At 39.0% G+C, this 22,209-nt stretch overlaps 1 protein-coding gene across 1 annotated transcript; it reads left to right on the top strand.

Moving 5' to 3' along the window:
• Nucleotides 1–4,899: 4,899 nt before the first annotated feature.
• Nucleotides 4,900–21,866, top strand: LOC138905688 (uncharacterized). Its single transcript, XM_070194208.1, has 5 exons — nt 4,900–5,179; nt 5,900–6,134; nt 6,648–6,819; nt 7,504–7,837; nt 21,715–21,866. The coding sequence occupies exons 1-5, from the start codon at nt 4,900–4,902 to the stop codon at nt 21,864–21,866; spliced, it is 1,173 nt and encodes a 390-aa protein (XP_070050309.1).
• The last annotated feature ends 343 nt before the right edge of the window (nt 21,867–22,209 follow it).

Here is a 22,209-nt window from a genome sequence, read left to right as displayed (position 1 = left end):
GAAAGACTTTACAGGAAAGACAAACATTGATAATATGATTTGTTTTTAAAGCATGCTTTTAATACGATGCTCATTCATTTTGAATTCAATTATTATGTTAATATTATGATTGATTTTCAATTTAAAAGATTGTTGTAGTTTTACTAAGACAATTGTTTTTCAATGATTTTTCCTTCTTGTATGTAACTTTTAATAAATCTAATTCCTTGTTCTTTCATATATTTATAATAAATTTAATTTTTGCACTTTTATATATAAATAACTTACTAAATATTTACGTGCAAGGCACGTACGTAGAGACTAATATTATATTAAAAATGCAAAATTCCTTAGCGAAATGTCGTTCGCCTTTTTTACCCTTTAAAAATAGAGTCCATACTAGACAAAATAGTCATTTAATTATTCACCTAATATTTCTAAGATTTTTGTTATTAAATCTTTTCCCATTTGAAATAGGCAGAAATTCCTAAAATTTAAGACTTTAAAGTCAATTAAAATTTTACCTTACTTAAATTTTGTTCTTATTTGAACTATATATGTTACGTAATTATAATTCTTATGTGTTACTTTTTATAGAAAAAAAGTAAATTAACTAAAGTAACTAATTGATCCAACAATTTTAAGGCTAATATTTAAGTGGGCATGTAAAACATTGTGCACGCAAGTCAAACTTTTGATTTAAAAAATGGGAACATTAAATTCATACTAAGGTGGCATGAATTTAGACTTTAAAGAGCATTGGGTCGTTCTTTTTTCTTTGAACAATAAGGACTTAGAATTTGAAGTATACTCAAATTTTTTATCCACTTGATTGTCTAAATATTAAGAATAATGTTTCAAAAAAATATATATTAAGAAATAATTATATGATAATCTTTTTAAACGTAAAATTATTTTAAACTGTAAAAAAGTTGATCTATCTATCTATCTATCTATCTATAAGAATAGGAAAACGAAGTACTTTAGAAAAAAATCATAAGTAAAATAAGATAACAATCGAGCAAAAAATTTATAAGAGTTCTTAATAATAATCGAGTTCGGATGCCTATGTGATTACTAAGGTATCAATAGAATAAGGCTATAACTTTAGCAGTACCGTAAAATGAGTAAAATATGAGTAAATTTTTTTCAATTGTTGGTAAACTATCTCAACACAAATTTTGTAATAAGTAACGTGAAATATACATGCATTGCACGTACTCAAGTCCTCAAGTAAAGTTGAACGGTCTTTTTACATTTCAATCAAACGCTACTCCTGTGACTTTTTGACAATAAAGCAAGTAAGAGAACAAACTAAAGGAGAATTACTAGACTAGATCAAACTCCTAATATGATTAATATTTATTATTTTGGAGCTTGCAAATTTTTGTTAATTTTTATATTATACTATAAACATGTCTTTTGAATATTATTTATGTTATTTTTAAAAAACTATTTTTATTAACACGAGAGACATGCGCAACACGCGTACACTAAGACTAGTTATTATAAAAGAACGAATGTTAAAATGCTAAATGTTAAATGACTAAAATATCCTTAAAATGTTAATTGACTTTTATGTCCTTGGAAAACTAACGTACAAAAAAGTTTATATTGGATAAAATTGTAATTGCTTTTAAATTTTAATAGCATGATTGCACTAGAATTTTGACTTCTATAAAACTACCGTTCTGAACATTAACTGTGATGACTCGATAGGTCATCTTATATTTTAGAACCTAATTCAGCATTATGGGATCTCAAAAACTCATCTTAGCCTTCTTTGATTTGCGTGCACAGTCCGGGTATTGGCCCGGATGGCTAATATGTTAAAAACTGATAAAAATAAGAGTTTTTGCCTAAAAACTTCAGTTGAGTTGACTTCGGTCAATATTTTTAGTAAACAGGCCCGAATCCATATTTTGACGGTCCCGGTGGGTCCGTATCGAAATATGGGACCAGGGCGTATGTCCGTAATCGAATTCGGAGGTCCCTAGCTCGAGTTATGAATTTTTGATGAAAATTAAAAGTCTGAAAATTTAATGGTTTTAAGAATTGGTTGATATTTGGCCTTGTTGATACCGGGTCCGTATTTTAGTTTCGGAACTCGGTATAGGTCCAATATAATATTTATGACTTATCTATGAAATTTGGTGAGAAACGGAGTTGGTTTTGACGTGATTCAGACGTCCAGTTATGAAAATAGGAATTTTAAAGTGTTCTTGAGAATTTTATTTAATTTGGTACTAAATTCGTAGTTCTAGGTGTTATTTTGATGATTTGATCGCTCGAACAAGTTTGTATGATATTTTTAGACTTGTGTGCATGTTTGGTTTGGAGCCTCGAGGGCTTGGGTGAGTTTCGGATAGGCTACGGGATGTTTTGGACTTAGAAAAAAATCTGGTTTCTGCAGTTTCTGTGCCTTCTGGTTTCCTTCTTTGCGTTCGCGAAAGCACTCTCGCGAAGGCGTAGTAGAAACTGGGCTGGCTGAATTTTGCTTTTTTGCGAATGTGAAAGTTGGGTCGCAAACGCGGAGCGATGGGGACTTTACCCTTCGCGAACGCGACCAGCTCAACACGAATGCATAGTGATAGGGACCTGGGGAAGGGGTCAGTCACTCTTCATGGTGGAAATTGGGGATTTGGGTAGAATTAGGGATTTTTGCATAATTGGAATTTAGACCTCGAATTGAGGTCGGATTTCGAAATAAATTATATAATCGGGCTCGAGGGTGAATGGGTGAATGGACTTTGGTCCGAACCTCAGGTTTTGACCAAGCGGTCCCGGGGTCGATTTTTGACTTTTTGGGAGAAAGTTTGGGAAATCTAAATTTATGCATTTTAATTGATTTCTTTAGCCATATTTGATATTATTGAGTCGTTTGTGGATAGATACGAGTGGTTCAGAGGTAAATTCTAGAGGAAAAGCGGTAATTGAGCATTGAGTGGCCTTTAGAGCGAGGTAAGTGTTGTGTTTAACCCTGACTTGAGAGAATATGACTTGTTTGCCTATTTGCTACATATTTAGATGTTGGGGAATAATGTATATATGAGGTGACGAGTACTTATGCGTTATAGTCGGGTTAAAGCATGCGGGTGGGGGCTTAGTTTCTTGCAATTATAGTTTCCTTTGTTCATGTTATCCATGTCTAGGCTAGTATTGTTAAATTGATCGTTCTTATATTGTGAGACTGAGAGTAAAAGCACGAAGGGTGATGCCGTGTAATTTTCTTCATTGTGTTTAGTTGTTTTTCACTAGTTAAAAGCATGTTGATTGTTCAGGTTATTATTTCCGATGTATCTCCTATATCCTGTGCCCCTTTAGCATGTTCCCCCTCCCAATAGTACATGTTTAGCTATTACTATTATTTTCTTGTACATATACTGTTATCTGCTCAAGTTTATTATGTAGGTGTCTTGTCATAACCTTTTCACTACTTCGTCGAGGTTAGGCTCGACAGTTACCAGTACATGGGATCGGTTGTACTGATACTGCACTCTACACTTCTTGTGCAGATTTTAGTACCGGTCCTAGCTGATCGTGATGCTTAGCAGCTTGGATTTGCTGCCATGAGACCCAAGGTAGATCTGCTGGCGTCCGCAGACCCTGGAGTTTCTTCCTAGTTTTATCATTTACTGTTTCCTTACTTCAAAACATTGTATTTTTTCTTTTTAGACTCTGGTTGTAGTAAATCATAGTAGCTCGTGAGTTGTGACTCCAGATCCGGGTGGTAGTAATTAATGCAGTGAGTTAATTAATTCCACACTCACTATATTTCATCTTAGCTAATTTGATGTTATTTACTGAATGGAAAAGGATTGGTTTAATGATTCTCTAACATTGACTTGCCTAGTAAGTGAAAATATTAGGCGCCATCACGATCCCGATAGTGGAAATTTCGAGCCGTGACATGTTGGTGTCAGAGCACTAGGTTGCCTAGGTCTCACAATTCACGAGCGAGCTTAGTAGAGTCTGGGAGATCGGTACGGAGACGTCTGTACTTATCTCCTAGAGGCTATGAAGTTTAGGAACAAATTTCACTTCTATTCTTCTCTGTCGTGCGATTTTGTTCTCACAATGCTAATTGAACTCTTCTACTCTTATTCTCTCACAGATGGCGAGAACACATACCGCATCTTCAGTCGAGCAGCAGCCAGAGCCTCCGGTGGCAGCTCCTATGAGGGGCAGTGGTCGAGGCCGAGGCCGTGCCAGAGGCCGAGGCAGGGGCAGGGGCAGGGCTCAGCCCAGAGCCCGAGCAGAGGCACCAGCGGTGGAGCCTCACGTAGAGTTTAATGAGGAGGATCCATCCCAGGCTGTGCCTGTTGGACCAGCTCAGGTTCCGGAGGGGTTCATTGCCACCCCAGTGCTTTAGGACGCTTTGGTCCGTTTGGTGGCCTTATGGAGAGTGTGGCCCAGACTGATGCATTTCCCATGGCACCAGTCGTCTCTCAGGCTGGAGGAGGAGCCCAGACTCCTGCTACTCACACTCCGGAGCAGATGGCTCCCCAGTATCAGACTCCAGCCGCTCATCCAGTCAGAGTAGTTCAGCTGGTTGTTGCGGCACAGACCGGTGATGGGTTAGTTATGTCTTCTGAGGCTTTATAGAGATTGGACAGGTTTACCAAGCTCTTCCTGGTTCACTTCAGTGGTGCTCCTTCAGAGGATCCCCAGGAGTATCTTGACAGTTGTCATAAGGTACTACGGAACATGGGTATAGTGGAGACCAATGGGGTCGATTTTGCTGCATTTCAAATGACTGGTTCCGCCAAGAAATGGTGGAGAGATTATTTATTGACCAGACCAGCGGGGTCACCTGCTCTTACTTGGGACCAATTCTCTTAGCTCTTTCTAGAGAAGTTTCTCCCTATCACATTGAGAGAGGAGCATCGTTGTCAGTTCGAGCATCTCCAGTAAGGCAGTATGACTGTTACTCAGTATGAGATCCGTTTTGTGGATTTGTCCTGTCATGCTCTTCCTCTGCTTCCTACCGAGAGAGAGAGGGTGAGGAGGTTTATTGATGGACTTGCTCAGCCTATCAGATTGCAGATGGCTAAGGAGACTGGGAGTGAGATTTCTTTTCAGGCGGCTGCCAATGTTGCCAGGCGAGGCGAGATGGTTTTATCTCGGGGGAGTGGTCAGGGGTCTGACAAGAGGCCTCGTCACTCCGGTGGATTCAGTGGAGCCTCATCTAAAGGCCCGGGTACTTATGGCAGAGGCCATCCTCCCAGGACGTTTCATTCAGCACTCTAGGCATCCCAAGATGCCTCAGGTGGTCGTGGCCCTCAGATGCATTATTCCGACCAGCTAGCCTAATGTGAACCACCAACCCCTATTAGTGCACCTCCACTTAAGAGTTTTCAGGGTAGTTACTCAGGTTGACAGGGTCAGTTTCAGGGTCAGCAGTCACAGCAGCCGAGGTCCTATTATACTTGTGGTGATCCGAGGCACATTGCTAGATTTTGCCCTCGGGCATCTGGCAGCTCACAGCATCAGGGTTCTCGTGCCATGGTTCCGGCACCAGTTGTTGCACCACCTACTCAGCCAGCCAGAGGCAGGGTTCAGACAGCCAAAGGTAGAGGCTAGACTGTTAGAGGTGGAGGTCAAGCTGTTAGAGGTGGAGGCCAGCCAGCTAGAGGCCATCCCAGGGACGTAGTTCAGGGTGATGGGGCCTAGCCCTGATGTTATGCTTGTCCATCCAGGCCCGAGGCTGAGTCATCTCATGCTGTCATCACAAGTACTGTTTCAGTTTGCAGTAGAGATACTTCAGTTCTATTTGATCCGGGTTCTACTTATTCCTACGTGTCATCCTATTTTGCTTCATATTTGGTTATGCCTCGTGATTCGTTGAGTGCTCCCGTGTACGTGTCCACACCTATGGGGGATGCTATTATTGTAGACTGCATTTATCATTCATGTGTAGTCACCATTGGGAGTCTTGATACTAGTATAGACCTTCTACTTCTCGATATGGTTGATTTCGATGTCATTTTGGGTATGGATTGGTTGTCACCTTATCACGCTATATTGGATTATCAAGCCAAGACGGTGACCTTAGCCTTGCCGGGGTTGCCTCGATTAGAGTGGAGAGAGACTCCTGGACATTCTACCAGCAGGGTTATCTCTTATATGAAGGCTCGACGTATGGTCGAGAAGGGGTATCTAGCTTATTTGGCTTATGTCCGCGATTCTAGTGCGAAGGTTCCTTCCATGGATTCAGTACCCGTTTTTCGTGAGTTTCCAGAGGTGTTTCCTGCAGACCTGTCGAGGATGCCACCCGACAGGGATATTGATTTCTGTATTGATTTGGCTCCGGGCACTCAACCCATCTCTATTCCGCCATACCGTATGGCCCCGCCAGAGTTGAAAGAATTAAAGGAACAGTTGCAAGATTTGCTTGATAAGGGTTTCATTAGACCTAGTGTCTCTCCATGGGGTGCACCTGTGTTGTTTGTGAAGAAGAAGGATGGATCGATGAGGATGTGTATAGATTATCGGCAGTTGAACAAAGTCACCATCAAGAACAAGTATCCATTGCCGAAGATTGATGATTTATTTGATCAGCTTCAGGGTGCCAAGGTGTTTTCGAAGATTGATTTGAGATTTGGCTACTATCAGTTGAGGATTAGGGCATTTGATGTCCCTAAGACAGCTTTTCGGACTCCTTACAGGCATTATGAGTTTCTGGTGATGTCCTTTGGGTTGACAAATGCCCCAGCAGCATGCATGGATTTGATGAACCGAATGTTCAAGACTTACTTGGACTCATTTGTGATCGTGTTTATTGATGATATCTTGATCGACTCTCGCAGTCGAGAGGAAAATGAGCAGCATCTCAGGATTGTACTTCAGACTCTGAGAGCCAGCCAATTGTATGCTAAATTTTCAAAGTGCGAGTTTTGGTTGGATTCAGTTGCTTTCTTGGGGCACGTTGTATCAGCAGAGGGCATTCAGGTAGATCCTAAGAAGATTGAGGCAGTTCAGAACTGGCCTAGACCCACTTCATCTACGGAGATCAGGAGTTTCTTGGGTTTGGCAGGCTATTACCGTCGATTTGTGGAGGGGTTTTCATCTATAGCAGCCCCGTTGACCAGGTTGACCCAGAAGGGTGCCCCGTTGAGATGGTCGGACGAGTGTGAGGCGAGCTTTCAGAATCTCAAGACTACTTTGACTACGGCACCAGTATTGGTGTTACCCTCAGGTTCAGGATCTTATATAGTATATTGTGACGCATCTCGTATTGGTCTGGGTGCGGTATTGATGCAGGGTGGCAAGGTTATTGCATATGTTTCGCGACAGTTGAAGGTTTACGAGAAGAATTACCATGTCCATGACTTAGAGTTGGCAACCATTGTTCATGCGCTGAAGATTTGGAGGCACTATCTCTATGGCGTGTCATGTGAGGTTTTCATGGACCATCGGAGTTTACAGTACTTGTTCAAACAAAAGAATCTCAATTTGAGGCAGAGGAGGTGGTTAGAGCTATTGAAAGATTATGATATCACCATCTTGTATCATCTTGGGAAGGCCAAAGTAGTGGCCGATGCCTTAAGTAGGAAGTCAGTGAGTATGGGCAGCCTCGCGTATATTCCAGTCAGTGAGAGACCGCTTGCACTAGATGTTCAGGCTTTGGCAAATCAGTTCGTAGGGTTGGATGTTTCTGAGCTCAGTCGTGTTCTAGCTTGTACCGTCGCTCGGTCTTTGTTGTTTGAGCGCATCAGAGATCGGCAGTATGACAACCTTTATTTGCTTATCCTTAGGGACACAGTGCGGCACGGTGATGCCAAGCAGGTTATGGTCGAAGATGATGGAGTTTTGAGGATGCAAGGTCGTGTTTGTGTGCCTAATGTGGATGGACTTCGTGAGTTGATTCTAGAGAAGGCCCACAGTTCCTGGTATTCTATTCATCCGGGCGCCGCCAAGATGTATCAGGACTTGCGGCAGCATTACTGGTAGAGAAGGATAAAGAAGGATATAGTTGCTTATGTAGCTCGGTGTCTAAATTGTCAGCAAGTAAAGTATGAGCATCAGAGACCTGGTGGTTTGTTTCAGAAGATAGAGATTCCTGAGTAGAAGTGGGAGCGTATCACTATGGATTTCGTTGTTGGACTCCCATAGACTCAGAGGAAGTTCGACGTAGTTTGGGTAATTGTGGACAGGCTGACTAAGTCAGCGCATTTCATTCCTGTGGCAGTTACCTATTATTCAGAGCGGTTGGCAGAGATTTACATCCTCGAGATCGTCCGTCTCAACGGTGTGCCCGTGTCCATCATTTCTTATCGAGGTACGCAGTTCACCTCGCACTTTTGGAACAACTACCAGTCGAGCATTCAGATGGCTCCCTATGAGGCATTATACGGTAGGCAGTGCCGGTCTCCAGTTGGGTGGTTCGAGCCAGGGGAGGCTCGGTTGTTGGGTACAGATCTAGTACAGGATGCCTTGGATAAGGTCAAGATTATTCAGGATCGACTTCGCATAGCTCAGTCTAGGCAGAAGAGTTATGTTGACCGAAGAGTTCGTGATCTTGCATTCATAGTCATAGAGAGAGAGTGTTGCTTCGGGTATCACCCATGAAGGGTGTAATGAGTTTCGGAAAGAAGGGCAAGTTGAGCCCTAGGTATATCGGGCCCTTTGAGATTCTGGAGAGAGTGGGCGAGGTGGCTTACAGACTCGCATTGCCACTTAGTTTAGCAGATGTTCATCCGGTATTCCATGTGTCCATGCTCCGAAAGTATCACGGCGATCCGTCCTATGTGTTAGATTTCAACTCTGTCCAGTTAGACAATGGTTTGACTTGCGAGGAGGAGCCGGTGCCTATTCTAGCCCGACAGGTTCGCTAGTTGATATCAAAGAGTTATCCTTCAGTTCGAGTGCAGTGGAGAGGTCAGCCCATCAAGGTAGTTACTTGGGAGTCCAAGTTCGAGTGATTTGGTACTAAATTCGTAGTTCTAGGTGTTAAATTCGTTCGAGTGATTTGGTACTACTTCAGTTCGAATGATTTGGTACTACTTCAGTTCGAGTGATTTGGTACTAAATTCATAGTTCTAGGTGTTATTTTGGCAATTTGATCGCGCGATCAAGTTCACATGATATTTTTAGACTTGTGTGCATGTTTGGTTTGGAGCCTCGAGATCTCGGGTGAATTTCGGATAGGCTACGGGATGTTTTGGACTTAGGAAAAATCTGGTTTCTGCAGTTTCAGTACCTTCTGGTTTCCTTCTTCGCGTTCGCGAAGGCACTCTCGCGAACGCGTATTAGAAACTGGGCTGGCTGAATTTTGTTTCTTCGCGAACGCGAAGGCTGGGTCACGAACGCAGAGCGATGGGGACTTTACCCTTCGCGAACGCGACCAGCTCAATGAGAACGCATAGTGATAGGGACCTGGGGGAGGGGGTCAGTTACTCTTCATCATGAACGCGAGCAAGGACTCACGAACGTGAAGGCCAGGGGGCGTAACCTTCGCGAACGCGATAGGAGTTTCGCGATCACGTGATCTTGGCAAGCTCTGCTCTTCACGAACGCGACAGTGTCCTCGCGAACACGATGAACATTGTTGCCCAGCTATTAAACAGTCCCATTATGGGACTTAAGCCATTCTTTCAACTTTTCAAAAGCCAAACGGCCTAGAGGCGATTCTCCCAAGCTAAATTCTTTCTCAAAGTATTGGTAAGTGATTCTAAACCACTTTATTTCACTTACCCATTACATTTCATGAGTTTTCAACCTAAAATCTAGGATTTTCATTGTGGAAATTGGGGGTTTGGGTAGAATTAGAGATTTTTGCATAATTGGAATTTAGACCTCGAATTGAGCTCGAATTTCGAAATAAATTATATAATCGAGCTTGGGGGTGAATGGGTGAATGAATTTTAGTCCGAACCTCGGGTTTTAACCAAGCGGGCCCGGGGTCCATTTTTGACTTTTTGGGAAAACGTTTGGGGAATCTAAATTTATGCATTTTAATTGATTTCTTTAGCCATATTTGATATTATTGAGTCGTTTGTGGATAGATATGAGTGGTTCGGAGGTGAATTCTAGAGGAAAAGTGATAATTGAGCATTGAGTGGCCTTTGGAGCGAGGTAAGTGTTGTGTCTAACCCTAACTTGAGGGAATAGGACTTGTTTGTCTATTTGCTACATGTTTAGATGTTGGGGAACAACATATATGTGAGGTGACGAGTACTTATGCGTTATAGTAGGGTTAAAGCATTTGGGTGGGGGCTTGATTTCTTGCAATTATAGCTTCCTTTGTTCATGTTATCCATGTTTAGACTAGTGTTGTTAAATTGATCGTTCTTATTATATTTACAGATTTTCTGGTGATAATTAAGTATTGATTTCGAAGTTGAGGTTGGTATTGTGGAATCAAATGTTGAACTAAGGCTTGTACTTGTTATTCTATCTCCCTGTTGTTATTTGTTCATTGCATTATGGTAAGGGAGAGTGTTAATACACAAAGGGTAATGTCGTGCCATATTGTGAGTGTTAATGCACGAAGGGTGATGTCGTGCCATATTATGAGTGTTAATGCACGAAGGGTGATGCCGGGCCACGTTATGAGAGTTAATGCACAAAGGGTGATGTCGTGCCGTATCTATTGATTTGTATTGTGAGGCTGAGAGTAAAAGCACGAAGGGTGATGCCGTGCAATTTTCTTCATTGTGTTTAGTTGTTTTTCACTGGTTAAAAGCATGTTGACTGTTCTCGTTATCATTTCCGTTGTATCTCGTATATCCTGTGCCCCTTTAGCATGTTCCCCCTCCTAATAGTACATGCTTAGTTGTTACTGTTGTTTTCTTGTACATATATTGTTATCTGCTAAGGTTTATTATGTGGGTATCTTGTCATAGCCTCGTCACTACTTCGTCGAGGTTAGGCTCGACAGTTACTAGTACATGGGGTCGGTTATACTGATACTGTACTATGCACTTCTTGTGCAGATTTTGGTACCGGTCCTAGCTGATCGTGAGGCTTAGCAGCTTGGATTTGCTGTCAGGAGACCCAAGGTAGATCTGCTGGCATCCGCAGACCTTGGAGTCTCTTCCTAGTTTTATCATTTACTGTTTCCTTACTTCAAAACTGTGTATTTTTCTTTTTTAGACTCTGGTTGTAGTAAATCATAGTAGCTCGTGAGTTGTGACTCCAGATCCGAGTGGTAGTAATTAATGTAGTTTTTATATTATTCCACACTCACTATATTTCATCTTAGCTAATTTGTTGTTATTTACTGAATGGAAAAAGAATTGGTTTAATGATTCGCTAACGTTGGCTTGCCTAACAAGTGAAATGTTAGGCGCCATCACGGTCCCAACGGTGAGAATTCCGGATCGTGACATTATCATTTAACCAACTTTAAAACTATTTTTGGGACTTTGAAACAAAATAGATCTCTTCGTAATTTTATTCCCATAAGAACTAAGTAATTAACCTTTATCGAAAATAGCAATTCTTAGTGCTATTTGCTAGGTCGAGGTGCCAAGTTTTAAGATGTATTTTTTTTCTCCCCCTTTTTTTTGGGTCGCAGTAAGACTGGAAAATATTTTATAATTGGATCCCAATTGATCAAATCGCTACCAGTAATATATTTAATATTTAGACTAAAAATATTATATGAAAGAGAAAGTAATGGTTTTAGAGGTGAACTATCAAGTACTACCAATAATTTCAAATTTAACGAGAATATAGACAATAAATACACAACTGATAGAATTATACTTATGATATCAAATAAAAATCATTCAACTAATTGAAAATATGAAAACAAAAATAAATCCAACATTCACCGATTGTTTTCTTCATTTCGAAAACGGAGAAAAGCATACAATAAGAGAATTTAGTCCTCATTAAGAACAATTGGTTGTCAAGCCCAATGACGATAGTGATGAAGATTTCTTAATAAATAAAATATTTTATATCATCAAATAATAAGGCGAGTTGTCCAAAATACATGATGAAAGATGTAATCTTAGCTAACATAATATGTCGATTAGTTAAATGAGATATTGATTGTCAAGATAATACCAGCAACTATTATAGTATTACTAGGAAGATACTTAAATACTTTGCAACAAATGACCCTTCACCACATAAGATCCTTGTGATAAGATAATAACTTAATAATCGGATGGGTAAAGTGACATAATAAAGCGAAAAACGTTTGTTATATGAAGTTATAGAAAGAAATATCTCTTCAATTTATCTTTTAATAATAGTGAGAGATATACGTGCAAAGCACGTATATAGAGACTAGTTATTATAAAAGTATAAATACAATGTCGGTTTACAAAAATAACCTTATAATATTAAGCATAATAACTCATAATAAAAGGACGTAACCGGAATTCTAGATATTAACCTTATAATATTATTAGTTTTAGGACATAATACTACACGGTAGGAATCCTACATGATTACCTTTAGAAATCCTATTACTATACAAGTGTCCGAGGAAGCAGAATCAAAGCTAAATCCTAATCAAGAACAAGCTTTCAAGACTATATTATAAAGAGTCGACTCTAGTATAACGAGATTATTCTTTGTAGATGCATGCAGCGGAATCAAAATAATATTTCTATGTCATGCATTACTTGCATATGTATATCATATTAAGAGGCATGACACTATTAGCAATAATAGCATGTGGTGTACCAACAATAATTTTATTATGAGCCAACCCACTTTAGATTTGATATAACTCTTCAAACAACTTAAATAACCATCACAAATATATCAAAGCAAAGCAATTGCGCTAAATTTATAAGGAAAGCAAAATTAATAATATGGGATGATGCACTTATGGCTAAGTGTCAAGCGATTGAAATAATTACCCGAAGTTCTAGAGATATATTGGATATTAATGAATCGTTTGGTGGAAAATTAATGATTTGAGAGGTGATTTATGTTAAGTATTACCAGTAGTTCCAAAATCGACAAAAGTTGAGTCTGTAAAAGCTATCTTGCCAAAGCTATACTTCTCGCCTCAAATGAAAAAGAATCAATTGACAAGAAATATAAAGTAAGAACAGATCCAGTATTCAGTGTCTTCTTGCTTCGTGTCGGAAACGAAGAAGAGCATCCAATAAAAGATGATCTGATTCTTCCTGAACACTTGGGTATCACTCCCAATGGTAACAGTAGTGCATTTAATAAGAGAAATATTTATATCATTAGATTAAAACGCAATTTGTGCAAATCGCACGATAGAATTAAAAAGATATCTTAGCTAGCAGAAATGAATATACATATCAACTAAAAAAACGGTTGATTGCAAAATTTTATAGTAAAAATAAAATATTTTTCAGCTTTTGACTCGGCAGAAAATGATACCATTAATTACTAACAAGAAGAATACTTAAATACTGTAATACCAAATGGCCTTCAACCATACATGTTTGTTGTTAAGTTTATTATTTCTTAAGTATGTTAGTGTCACCGTATATACAATAGACTAAGTTAAAATCTTTCATTGTATATAGGTTAATTTTGAAGAAAAATATATTCATCATGCTACTGAAAAACTTAGATACGCCGAATAGCTTATGTAATAGCACACAGATGGTATATAGAAGTTTTGACTAACGTCATACATGCAAAAATTATGATACTGGTCAATGTTCTTCTAAGTATATTCTTATCCCTGAATTCAACTTCTGCCTTCCGAAACTATGGAATATCCTTTTAGATTTATGTGAAAATAATTTTTAGTATGTTTATGTTTTGTAAATATAATAAATAAAGCACAAGGACAAACATCCTAAATATTTTCTTTCACAAACAACTATATGTTACACTTTCAAGAGGGATATCAAGATCGACAATAAGAATTTTGGTTAAGGCAGAGTAACCAAAGCATTAGGAGGAAACATACATACAAAAAAATATCCACAAAGAAATGTTCGTTAAGATACCATCACATTAAATACTTTTAAACTATAATACATAATTATCTAACTAACATGACAAAATTGATCATTTGTGTAAGGTTTGATGGTGTTCTTTTATTTTAAATTCATGTATTATGTTAATGTAATAATATTTTTCGGCATTTAGTTGATTGTTGTATTATTAAACATAAAATTTCTTTCATTAATTAAATTTTATTATTCCTTTATATAAATAAATGTTTAAATCATCACGTGTCATTATTAACATACAACGCACGTTCATAGATACTAGTATATAATAAAAGGAGAAGTAAAGCCACCATATTAGGCCAAGTGGCGTAACCATAAGATGAAAAATATAAATTTTTAGGACAAAGCTCAAGAAAAAAATTTAAAATTAATGTTTCATAAGAAATAAAAATATAACAAATAAATTTAAATTAGGGAGTAGTTTCAAGTTGGAGTTTTAAAATTATTTTAATATAAAAAACGAAAATAAGAAAAAATAAAAACTACCAATTCAAATTGGGGAGTTATTTCAAGTTGGAGTTTTAAAATTATTTTAAAATAAAAAAACGAAAATAAAAAAAAAATATAAACTACCAATTTAAAGTGGGGAGTAGTTTTGTCCTAATAGCAGTCTCTCTCTCTCTCTCTCTCTCTCTCTCTCTCTCTCTCTCTCTCTCTCTCTCTCTCTATATATATATATATATATATATATATATATATATATATATATATATATATATATATATATATGTATAGAAAAAGCCACATATAGCTTATTTATTAATTAATTAATTATAAATAACTAAATCAAAAGATTAAAAAATTTACTATAGACTACTTAAAACTATTATTAATAAATTTAAATAATTTAATAATTTCGAGTATTAATTTTAAATAATATAAATATTTATATCAATATTAAAAAACCATACATGATCTATATTATATTAAGGATATAAATGGATAATGAAATTAAATAAATACAAAAGTTAATGAAAGTCACATGATGGAACGACCCGACTTGTCGTTTTAAGAATTTACGCCTCGTTCAGTGACTTAAGGTCTCGCGTAGCTTCGCAATATGTATTATGACCCGCGGGTGTGGTCGAGTTTGATTTACTGAAGATTCTGAATTAAATTAAAAGAACAATCCTTAGTCAGAAGCTTAAATGGAAAGAGTTGATCGGAGAGTTGACTTTTGAGCAAACGACTCCGGAATGAATTTTTGATATTGTCAGTAGCTCCGTATGGTGATTATGGACTTAGGAGCGTGTCCGAAAAATTATTTGGAGGTCTGTAGTGGAATTAGGCTTGAAACGGCGAAAGATGAATTTTTGGGAAGTTTGACCGGGGGGTTGACTTTTTGATATCGGGTACAGAATCCGATTCTGGAAATTGGAATAGGTCCGTTATGTCATTTATTACTTGTGTGCAAAATTTAAAGTCATTCCGAATTGATTTGCTGTGTTTCGGCACGAGATATAGAATTTGAAAGTTCAAAGTTCATGGATGTTGATTTGAAGTGCGTTTCGTCGTTTTGATGTTGTTCGATGTGATTTGAGGCCTCGAGCAAGTTCTTAATGTGTTATGGGACTGGTTGGTATGATTGGTTGAGGTCCCGGGGGCCTCGGGTGTATTTCGGGGGTGGTTTCGGATCATTTGGAGCTGTTTTGGAACTGCTGATTCTAGTGTCTGGTTTCCTTCTTCACGAACGCGAAGGAAGTCCCGCATTCGTGAAGAAGAATTTTTAGGGGTGATGGATTTTACCTTCACGAACGGGAAGGAGTGGACGCGAATGCGAGGCAAGGTCTGGTCAAGCTTACGCGAACGCGACGCAGTGGTCGCGAACGCGAAGAAGGAAGGGGACCCGGGACCCTGAGCCATTAACCCTTTGCGAACGCGAAGCATGGATTGCGAACGCGAAGTAGAAGGGCAGTTGGCTACCGTGAACACAAGAGCTTGAACACGAACGTGATGCTGTGCATGGTCAGGCCTTCGCGAACGCGACACTGGTCACGCGAACGCGAAGAAGAAAAGCCTGGGCAGTGAGTTTAAGTTCAGAAAATGGGACTTCGTCCCATTTTTTCATTTTTGACGGATTGGAGCTCGGGATGAGGCGATGATTTGGGAGATTTTCAGAGGAAACAATGGGGTAAGTGTTCTTAACTCAATATTGGTTAAATTACTCGAATCCATGGTTGTTTTTAACATTTAATCGGTGAATTAAGTTGGAAAAATTGTGAAAACCCTCTTGATTCAATTTAAGATTTGGAGGTTGAGCTGTTATCGGAATTGAATAAAATTGGTACGGTTGAACTCGTATCAGAATGGGCATTCATATTTTGTAACTTTTGTCGAGTTCTAAGACGTGGGCCCCACGGGCGATTTTTGGGTTAAAATTTGAATTTTTGTAGAAAATTTATATTTTCATATGGAATTTATTCCTACAATTTGTATTGATTGAATCTAATTAATTATGACTAGATTCAAGCCGGTCGAAGTCAGAAAATCGAGGAAATGGCATACTACTTGACTGATTGAGCGCAGTTTGAGGTAAGTATCTTGCCTAATCTCGAGTGGGGGAATTATCCCTTAGGCATTGAGTTTTATGTGCAATTTGTATAATTATAAACCAAGTACGCGAGGTGACGAGTACGTACTTGGGTTATATGTGCAAATTACATTGGTGAAAATCCTTAGACGCCCTTAGGTATTAAATGGGAAATTATTGGTACTTATTAAATCATTTAATTGTCTTGCCCAGATCCTCGTTCTGTTGGATTTGTTTTTATATGATGATTTTGGTGTGATTGCCACCTTGATTTTTATGTAAAACATTATTTTGTTGAGTTTCATTTTCACTCCCGGACATATTTGTTAAGATTTTGTGCATATTATGGTTGAGCTATGAGCTCCTTATTATGGAAATTTATGTATCATTGAATTTTGTGGTAAATTATAGTACTTGATCACTTGATGTGCAATCTGTGATAAATTTTAATAATTGAGCACTTGATGTGCAAATCTGTGATACGTTGAAATATTTGAGCGCTTGAGGTGCAGTTTATGAGATGTGATATTGGCACGTTATTTTGTTGGTAAGTTTTATTCGGGTGTTTGCACGAGGTTTCTTCCGTGCTATTGTTACTATTGATATTTGCACATGCGGCATGACAAGGCAGGATATATATATATATATATATATATATATATATATATATATATATATATATATATATATATATATGTGGGGGGGGGGGGAGGGTGGTTGCGTATGTGGCGAGACAAGGTGAGAACATTATTGTGCACGTGTGGCGAGATAAGACGGGCATTCACTTTACTATTGCACACGTGGCGAGACAAGATGGGCTATGTCGGGGATTGATTTGTGATGGCTGGGGGCATTGTTGATGTTGCATATTTACTTTTGAGACTACGAGGCGGTACCTCGAGAGTGCTCTTTTTGTTGATATTTTCTATGGTTGCACTTGCTTTTGGTTATTTTGTTTTTCCGTGATATGTAGATCCTTGTGTTCTCCCGTGATATATTATTTGATTTTATTGTGTGTTTGTATTCCTTGTTGTAATGTGTTGGCTTTGGCTCTTGTACGAGACTCTGAGAATTTGTGTTCCTAGTTTTTTTCTAATTTTTAAGGTTAATTTGTTTTGAATAAAAGAAATTGTTGTACGCTTTAATTCTTATAAGTTTCACATCCAAATCAACAACTATCAGGTGTTTCATTTTTTTTATTGAAATGTTATTTTCTGTGCCCAAATGATTTCTAAAGTAAATTCATTCTTTTGTTGATTTTTCTACATGATTTAAAGATTTTAACCTTACTTTAGTGAAAATAAATTGATCATGTGGATCTATATATACATTGATATTATTGGCACGTGAGAAGTCCGTGCAGTTGTGATAGAAATGTGGGCATGAGGTACCGTGAAAATATAAAGGTGGGTTGAAACCCGCATTTGATGATTATGAAATGAGATGTCACACGATGACTTTTAAAATTGAAGAATTATATTTTAAAGATATTTATTTGAAAGAGTTTTATATTCGAAGGATACTTATTTGAAGGAAATATATATTTGGAAGGTATTTTATTTGAAGGGTTCTTATGTGAAAGACTCGTTTAATTGGTTGTACTCGTGTGCTTTCTTATTTGTCGGAGCAATAATTGTGGTGTTCGTGCTGCCTTACTGTTTATATCACTGCTATTTGTTCTCGATTATTTTAGTATGACACAGGTTATTTGACTAGTGAGTGTCTTGACTGTACCTCGTCACTACTCCACTGAAGTTAGTCTTGATACTTACTGGGCACCGCTGTGGTGTACTCATTCTACACTTCTGCACTTCTTTTTGTGCAGATTCAGGTATTGTTCGTTAGTAGTTGTGCGGGTCGTTGCTGTGGAGACTCAAGGTAAACCTGTTGATGCGTTCGCAGGCTTCGGAGTCACCTTCAAGTTTTCATTTTGCATTGTTTATTCTTATTTCTGGACAGTTGTATTTAGAAGCTTTCTAGCAAACACTCTGTAGAGCTTATGACTTGTACTGCCGTGTTTTGGAGATTTTAAAAGTTTGAGAGATTTCTATTTCAAATTGTGAGATGTTGTTTAAATAATGTTGTTGTTTCAATTAATGTTAGGTTTACCTAGTCCTTAAGACTAGGTGCCATCACGATACCCAAACGGAGAGGATTTTGGGTCGTGACACATGAAAACATGAAATACTATATATTAGGTAACGTAATAGCAATAATGTGATGACCCGATAGGTCATGTTATATTTTAGAACCTAATTCTGCGTTATGAGGTCTCAAAAACTCATCTTAGCCTTTTTCGATTTGCGTGTACAATTCGGGTATTGACCCGAAAGGCTTATATGTTAAAAACTGATAAAAATAAGAATTTTTGCCTAAAAATTTCAGTTGAGTTGACTTCGGTCAATATTTTTGGTAAACGGGCTCGGATCCGTGCTTTGACAGTCCCGATGGGTCCGTATCGAAATATGGAACCTGGGCATATGCCCGGAATCGAATTCGGAGGTACCTAGCTCGAGTTATGATTTTTTGATGAAAATTAAAAGTTTGAAAATTTAATAGTTTTAAGAATTGGTTGATGTTTGGCCTTGTGACACCTGGTCTGTATTTTGGTTCCGGAGCCCGGTACAAGTCCAATATAATATTTATGACTTATCTGTGAAATTTGGTGAGAAACGGAGTTGGTTTGACATGATTCGGACATCCGGTTGTGAAAATAGAAATTTTAAAGCTTTATTAAAAATTTCATTCGATTTGGTGTTCAATTCGTAGTTTTAGGTGTTATATTGGCGATTTGATCACGCGAGCAAGTTCGTATGATGTTTTAGGACTTGTGTGAATGTTTGGTTTGAAACCCCGAGGGCTCGGGTGAGTTTCGGATAGGCTACGGGATATTTGGACTTAGAAAATCTGGTATTTTTGCTACAGCAGCTGTTCTGGTGTGTTCTTCTTCGCATTCGCGAAGATGCTCTCGCGAACGCGAAGGGTAAGCTGGTCAGGGTGAGTTTTTCCCTCTTCGCGAACGCGAAGGCCTAGTCGCAAACGCGGAGTGATGGGGGCTTTACCCTTCGCGAACGCGATCGGCTCATCCCGAACGCATAGCATTTGGGACATGGGGGAGGGGTCAGACTTTCCTTCTACGCAAACGCGAGTACGAGCACGCGAACGCGAAGGCCAGGGGAGCATTGCCTTCGCGAACGCGGTGAGGGTTTCGCGGTCGCGTAAGCCTAGCAAGGCAGATCATCGCGAACGCAACAGTGTCTTCGCGAACGCGCTGAACACTGTCGCCCAGTTCATAAAACAGTCCCAAAATGGGACTTAAGCCATTCTTTCAACTTTTCGAAAGCCAAACGGCCTATAGGCGATTATCCCAAGCTAAATTCTTCCCCAAAGTGTTAGTAAGTAATTCTAAACCATTTTCTTTCAATTACCCATTACATTTCATGAATTTCCAACCAAAAATCTAGGATTTCCATGGTAGAAATTAGGGGTTTGGGTTGAATTAGGGATTTTTGGGAAGTTGGGATTTAGACCTCAAACTGAGGTGAGATTCCAAAACTAATTACATATTCGGGCTCGGGGTTGAATGGGTAAATAGATTTTCGTCCGAACCTCGGGTTTTGACCAAGCGGGTCCGATGTCGATTTTTGACTTTTTGGGGAAAAGTTTGGGAAATCTAAATTTATGCAATGTAATTGATTTCTTTAGAAATATTTGATATTATTGAATCGTTTTTGAATAAATACGAGTGGTTCGGAGGTGAATTCTAGAGGAAAAGCGGTAATTGAGCATTGAGTGGCCTTTGGAGTGAATTAAGTGTTGTGTCTAACCCTGACTTGAGGGAATAAGACTTGTTTGTCTATTTGCTACATGTTTAGATGTTGGGGAACAACGTATATGTGAGGTGACGAGTACTTATGCATTATAGTCGGGTTAAAGCATGCGGGTGGGGGCTTGGTTTCTTGCAATTATAGTTTCCTTTGTTCATGTTATCCATGTTTAGACTAATAATGTTAAATTGATCGTTCTTATCATGTTTACGGATTTTCTGGTGATAATTGAGTATTGATTTCGAAACTGAGGTTGGTATTGTGGAACCAAATGTTGAAGTAAGGCTTGTACTTGTTATTCTATCTCCGTGTTGTTATTTGTTCATTGTATTATGGTAAGGGAGAGTGTTAATGCACGAAGGGTGATGTTGTGCTATATTGTGAGTGTTAATGCACGAAGGGTGATGTCGTTCCATATTATGAGTGTTAATGCACGAATGGTGATGCTCTGCCACGTTATGAGAGTTAATGCACGAAGGGTGATGCCGTGTCGTATCTATTGATTTGTATTGTGAGGTTGAGAGTAAAAACACGAAGGGTGATGCCGTGCAATTTTCTTCATTGTGTTTAGTTATTTTTCACTGGTTAAAAGCATGTTGACTGTTCTGGTTATCATTTTCGTTGTATCTCTTATATCTTGTGCCCTTTTAGCATGTTCCCCCTCCCAATAGTACATGTTTAGTTGTTACTGTTGTTTTTTTGTACATATAGTGTTATCTGCTCAGTTTTATTATATGGGTGTCTTGTCATAGCCTCTTCACTACTTCGTCGAGGTTAGGCTCGACACTTACCAGTACATAGGGTCGGTTATACTGATACTGCACTATGCACTTCTTGTGCAGATTTTGGTACCTGTCCTAGGTGATCGTGATGCTTAGCAGCTTAGATTTGTTGTGAGGAGACCAAGGTAGATCCGCTGGCGTCCGCAGACCCTGAAGTCTCTTCCTTGTCTTATCATTTACTGTTTCCTTACTTCAAAATAGTGTATTTTTTCTTTTTTAGACTCTGTTTGTAGTAAATCATAGTAGCTCGTGAGTTGTGACTCCAGATCTGGGTGTTATTAATTAATGCAGTTTTTATATTATTCTCCACTCACTATATTTCATCTTAGCTAATTTGATGTTATGTACTGAATGGAAAAAGGATTGGTTTAATGATTCTTTAACGTTGGCTTGCCTAGCAAGTGAAATGTTAGGCACCATCACGGTCTCGACGGTGAAAATTCCGGGTCGTGACATGTTGGTATCAGAGGACTAGGTTTCCTAGGTCTCACAATTCATGAGCGAGCTTAGTAGAGTCTGGGGGATCGGTACGGAGACGTCTGTACTTATCTCCTAGAGGCTATGAAGTTTAGGAACATATTTCACTTCTATTCTTCTCTGTCGTGCGATTTTGTTCTCACAATACTAATTGAACTCTTATACTCTTATTCTCTCGCATATGGCGAGAACACGTACCACATCTTCAGCCGAGCAACAGCCAGAGCCTCCACTGGCAGCTCCTACAAGGGGCAGAGGTCGAGGCCGTGCTAGAGGCTGGGGCAGGGCTCAGCCTAGAGCCCGAGCAGCGGCACCAGCGGTTGAGCCTCAGGTAGAGTTTTATGAGGAGGTTCTATCCTAGGTTGTGCCTGTCGGACCAACTTAGGTTCCAGAGGGGTTCATTTCCACCCCAGTGCTTTAGGACGCTTTGGTCCGTTTGGTGGGCCTTATGGAGAGTGTGGCCGAGACTGGCACATTTCCCATGGCACTAGCCGTCTCTCAGGCTGGAGGAGGAGCCCAGACTCCTGCTACTTACACTCTGGAGCAAATGGCTCCCCAGTATCAGACTCCAGCCGCTCATCCACTCGGAGTAGTTCAGCCGGTTGTTGCGGCACAGACCGGTGATGGGTCAGTTATGTCTTCTGAGGCTTTATGGAGATTGGACATGTTTACCAAGCTCTTCTTGGTTCACTTAAGTGGTGCTC

Source organism: Nicotiana tomentosiformis, chromosome 2, assembly GCF_000390325.3.
Source record: "Nicotiana tomentosiformis chromosome 2, ASM39032v3, whole genome shotgun sequence".
NCBI lineage: Eukaryota > Viridiplantae > Streptophyta > Magnoliopsida > Solanales > Solanaceae > Nicotiana > Nicotiana tomentosiformis.
Note: the sequence above shows the minus strand (reverse complement) of the source record. Positions and strands in the feature narration are given on the sequence as shown.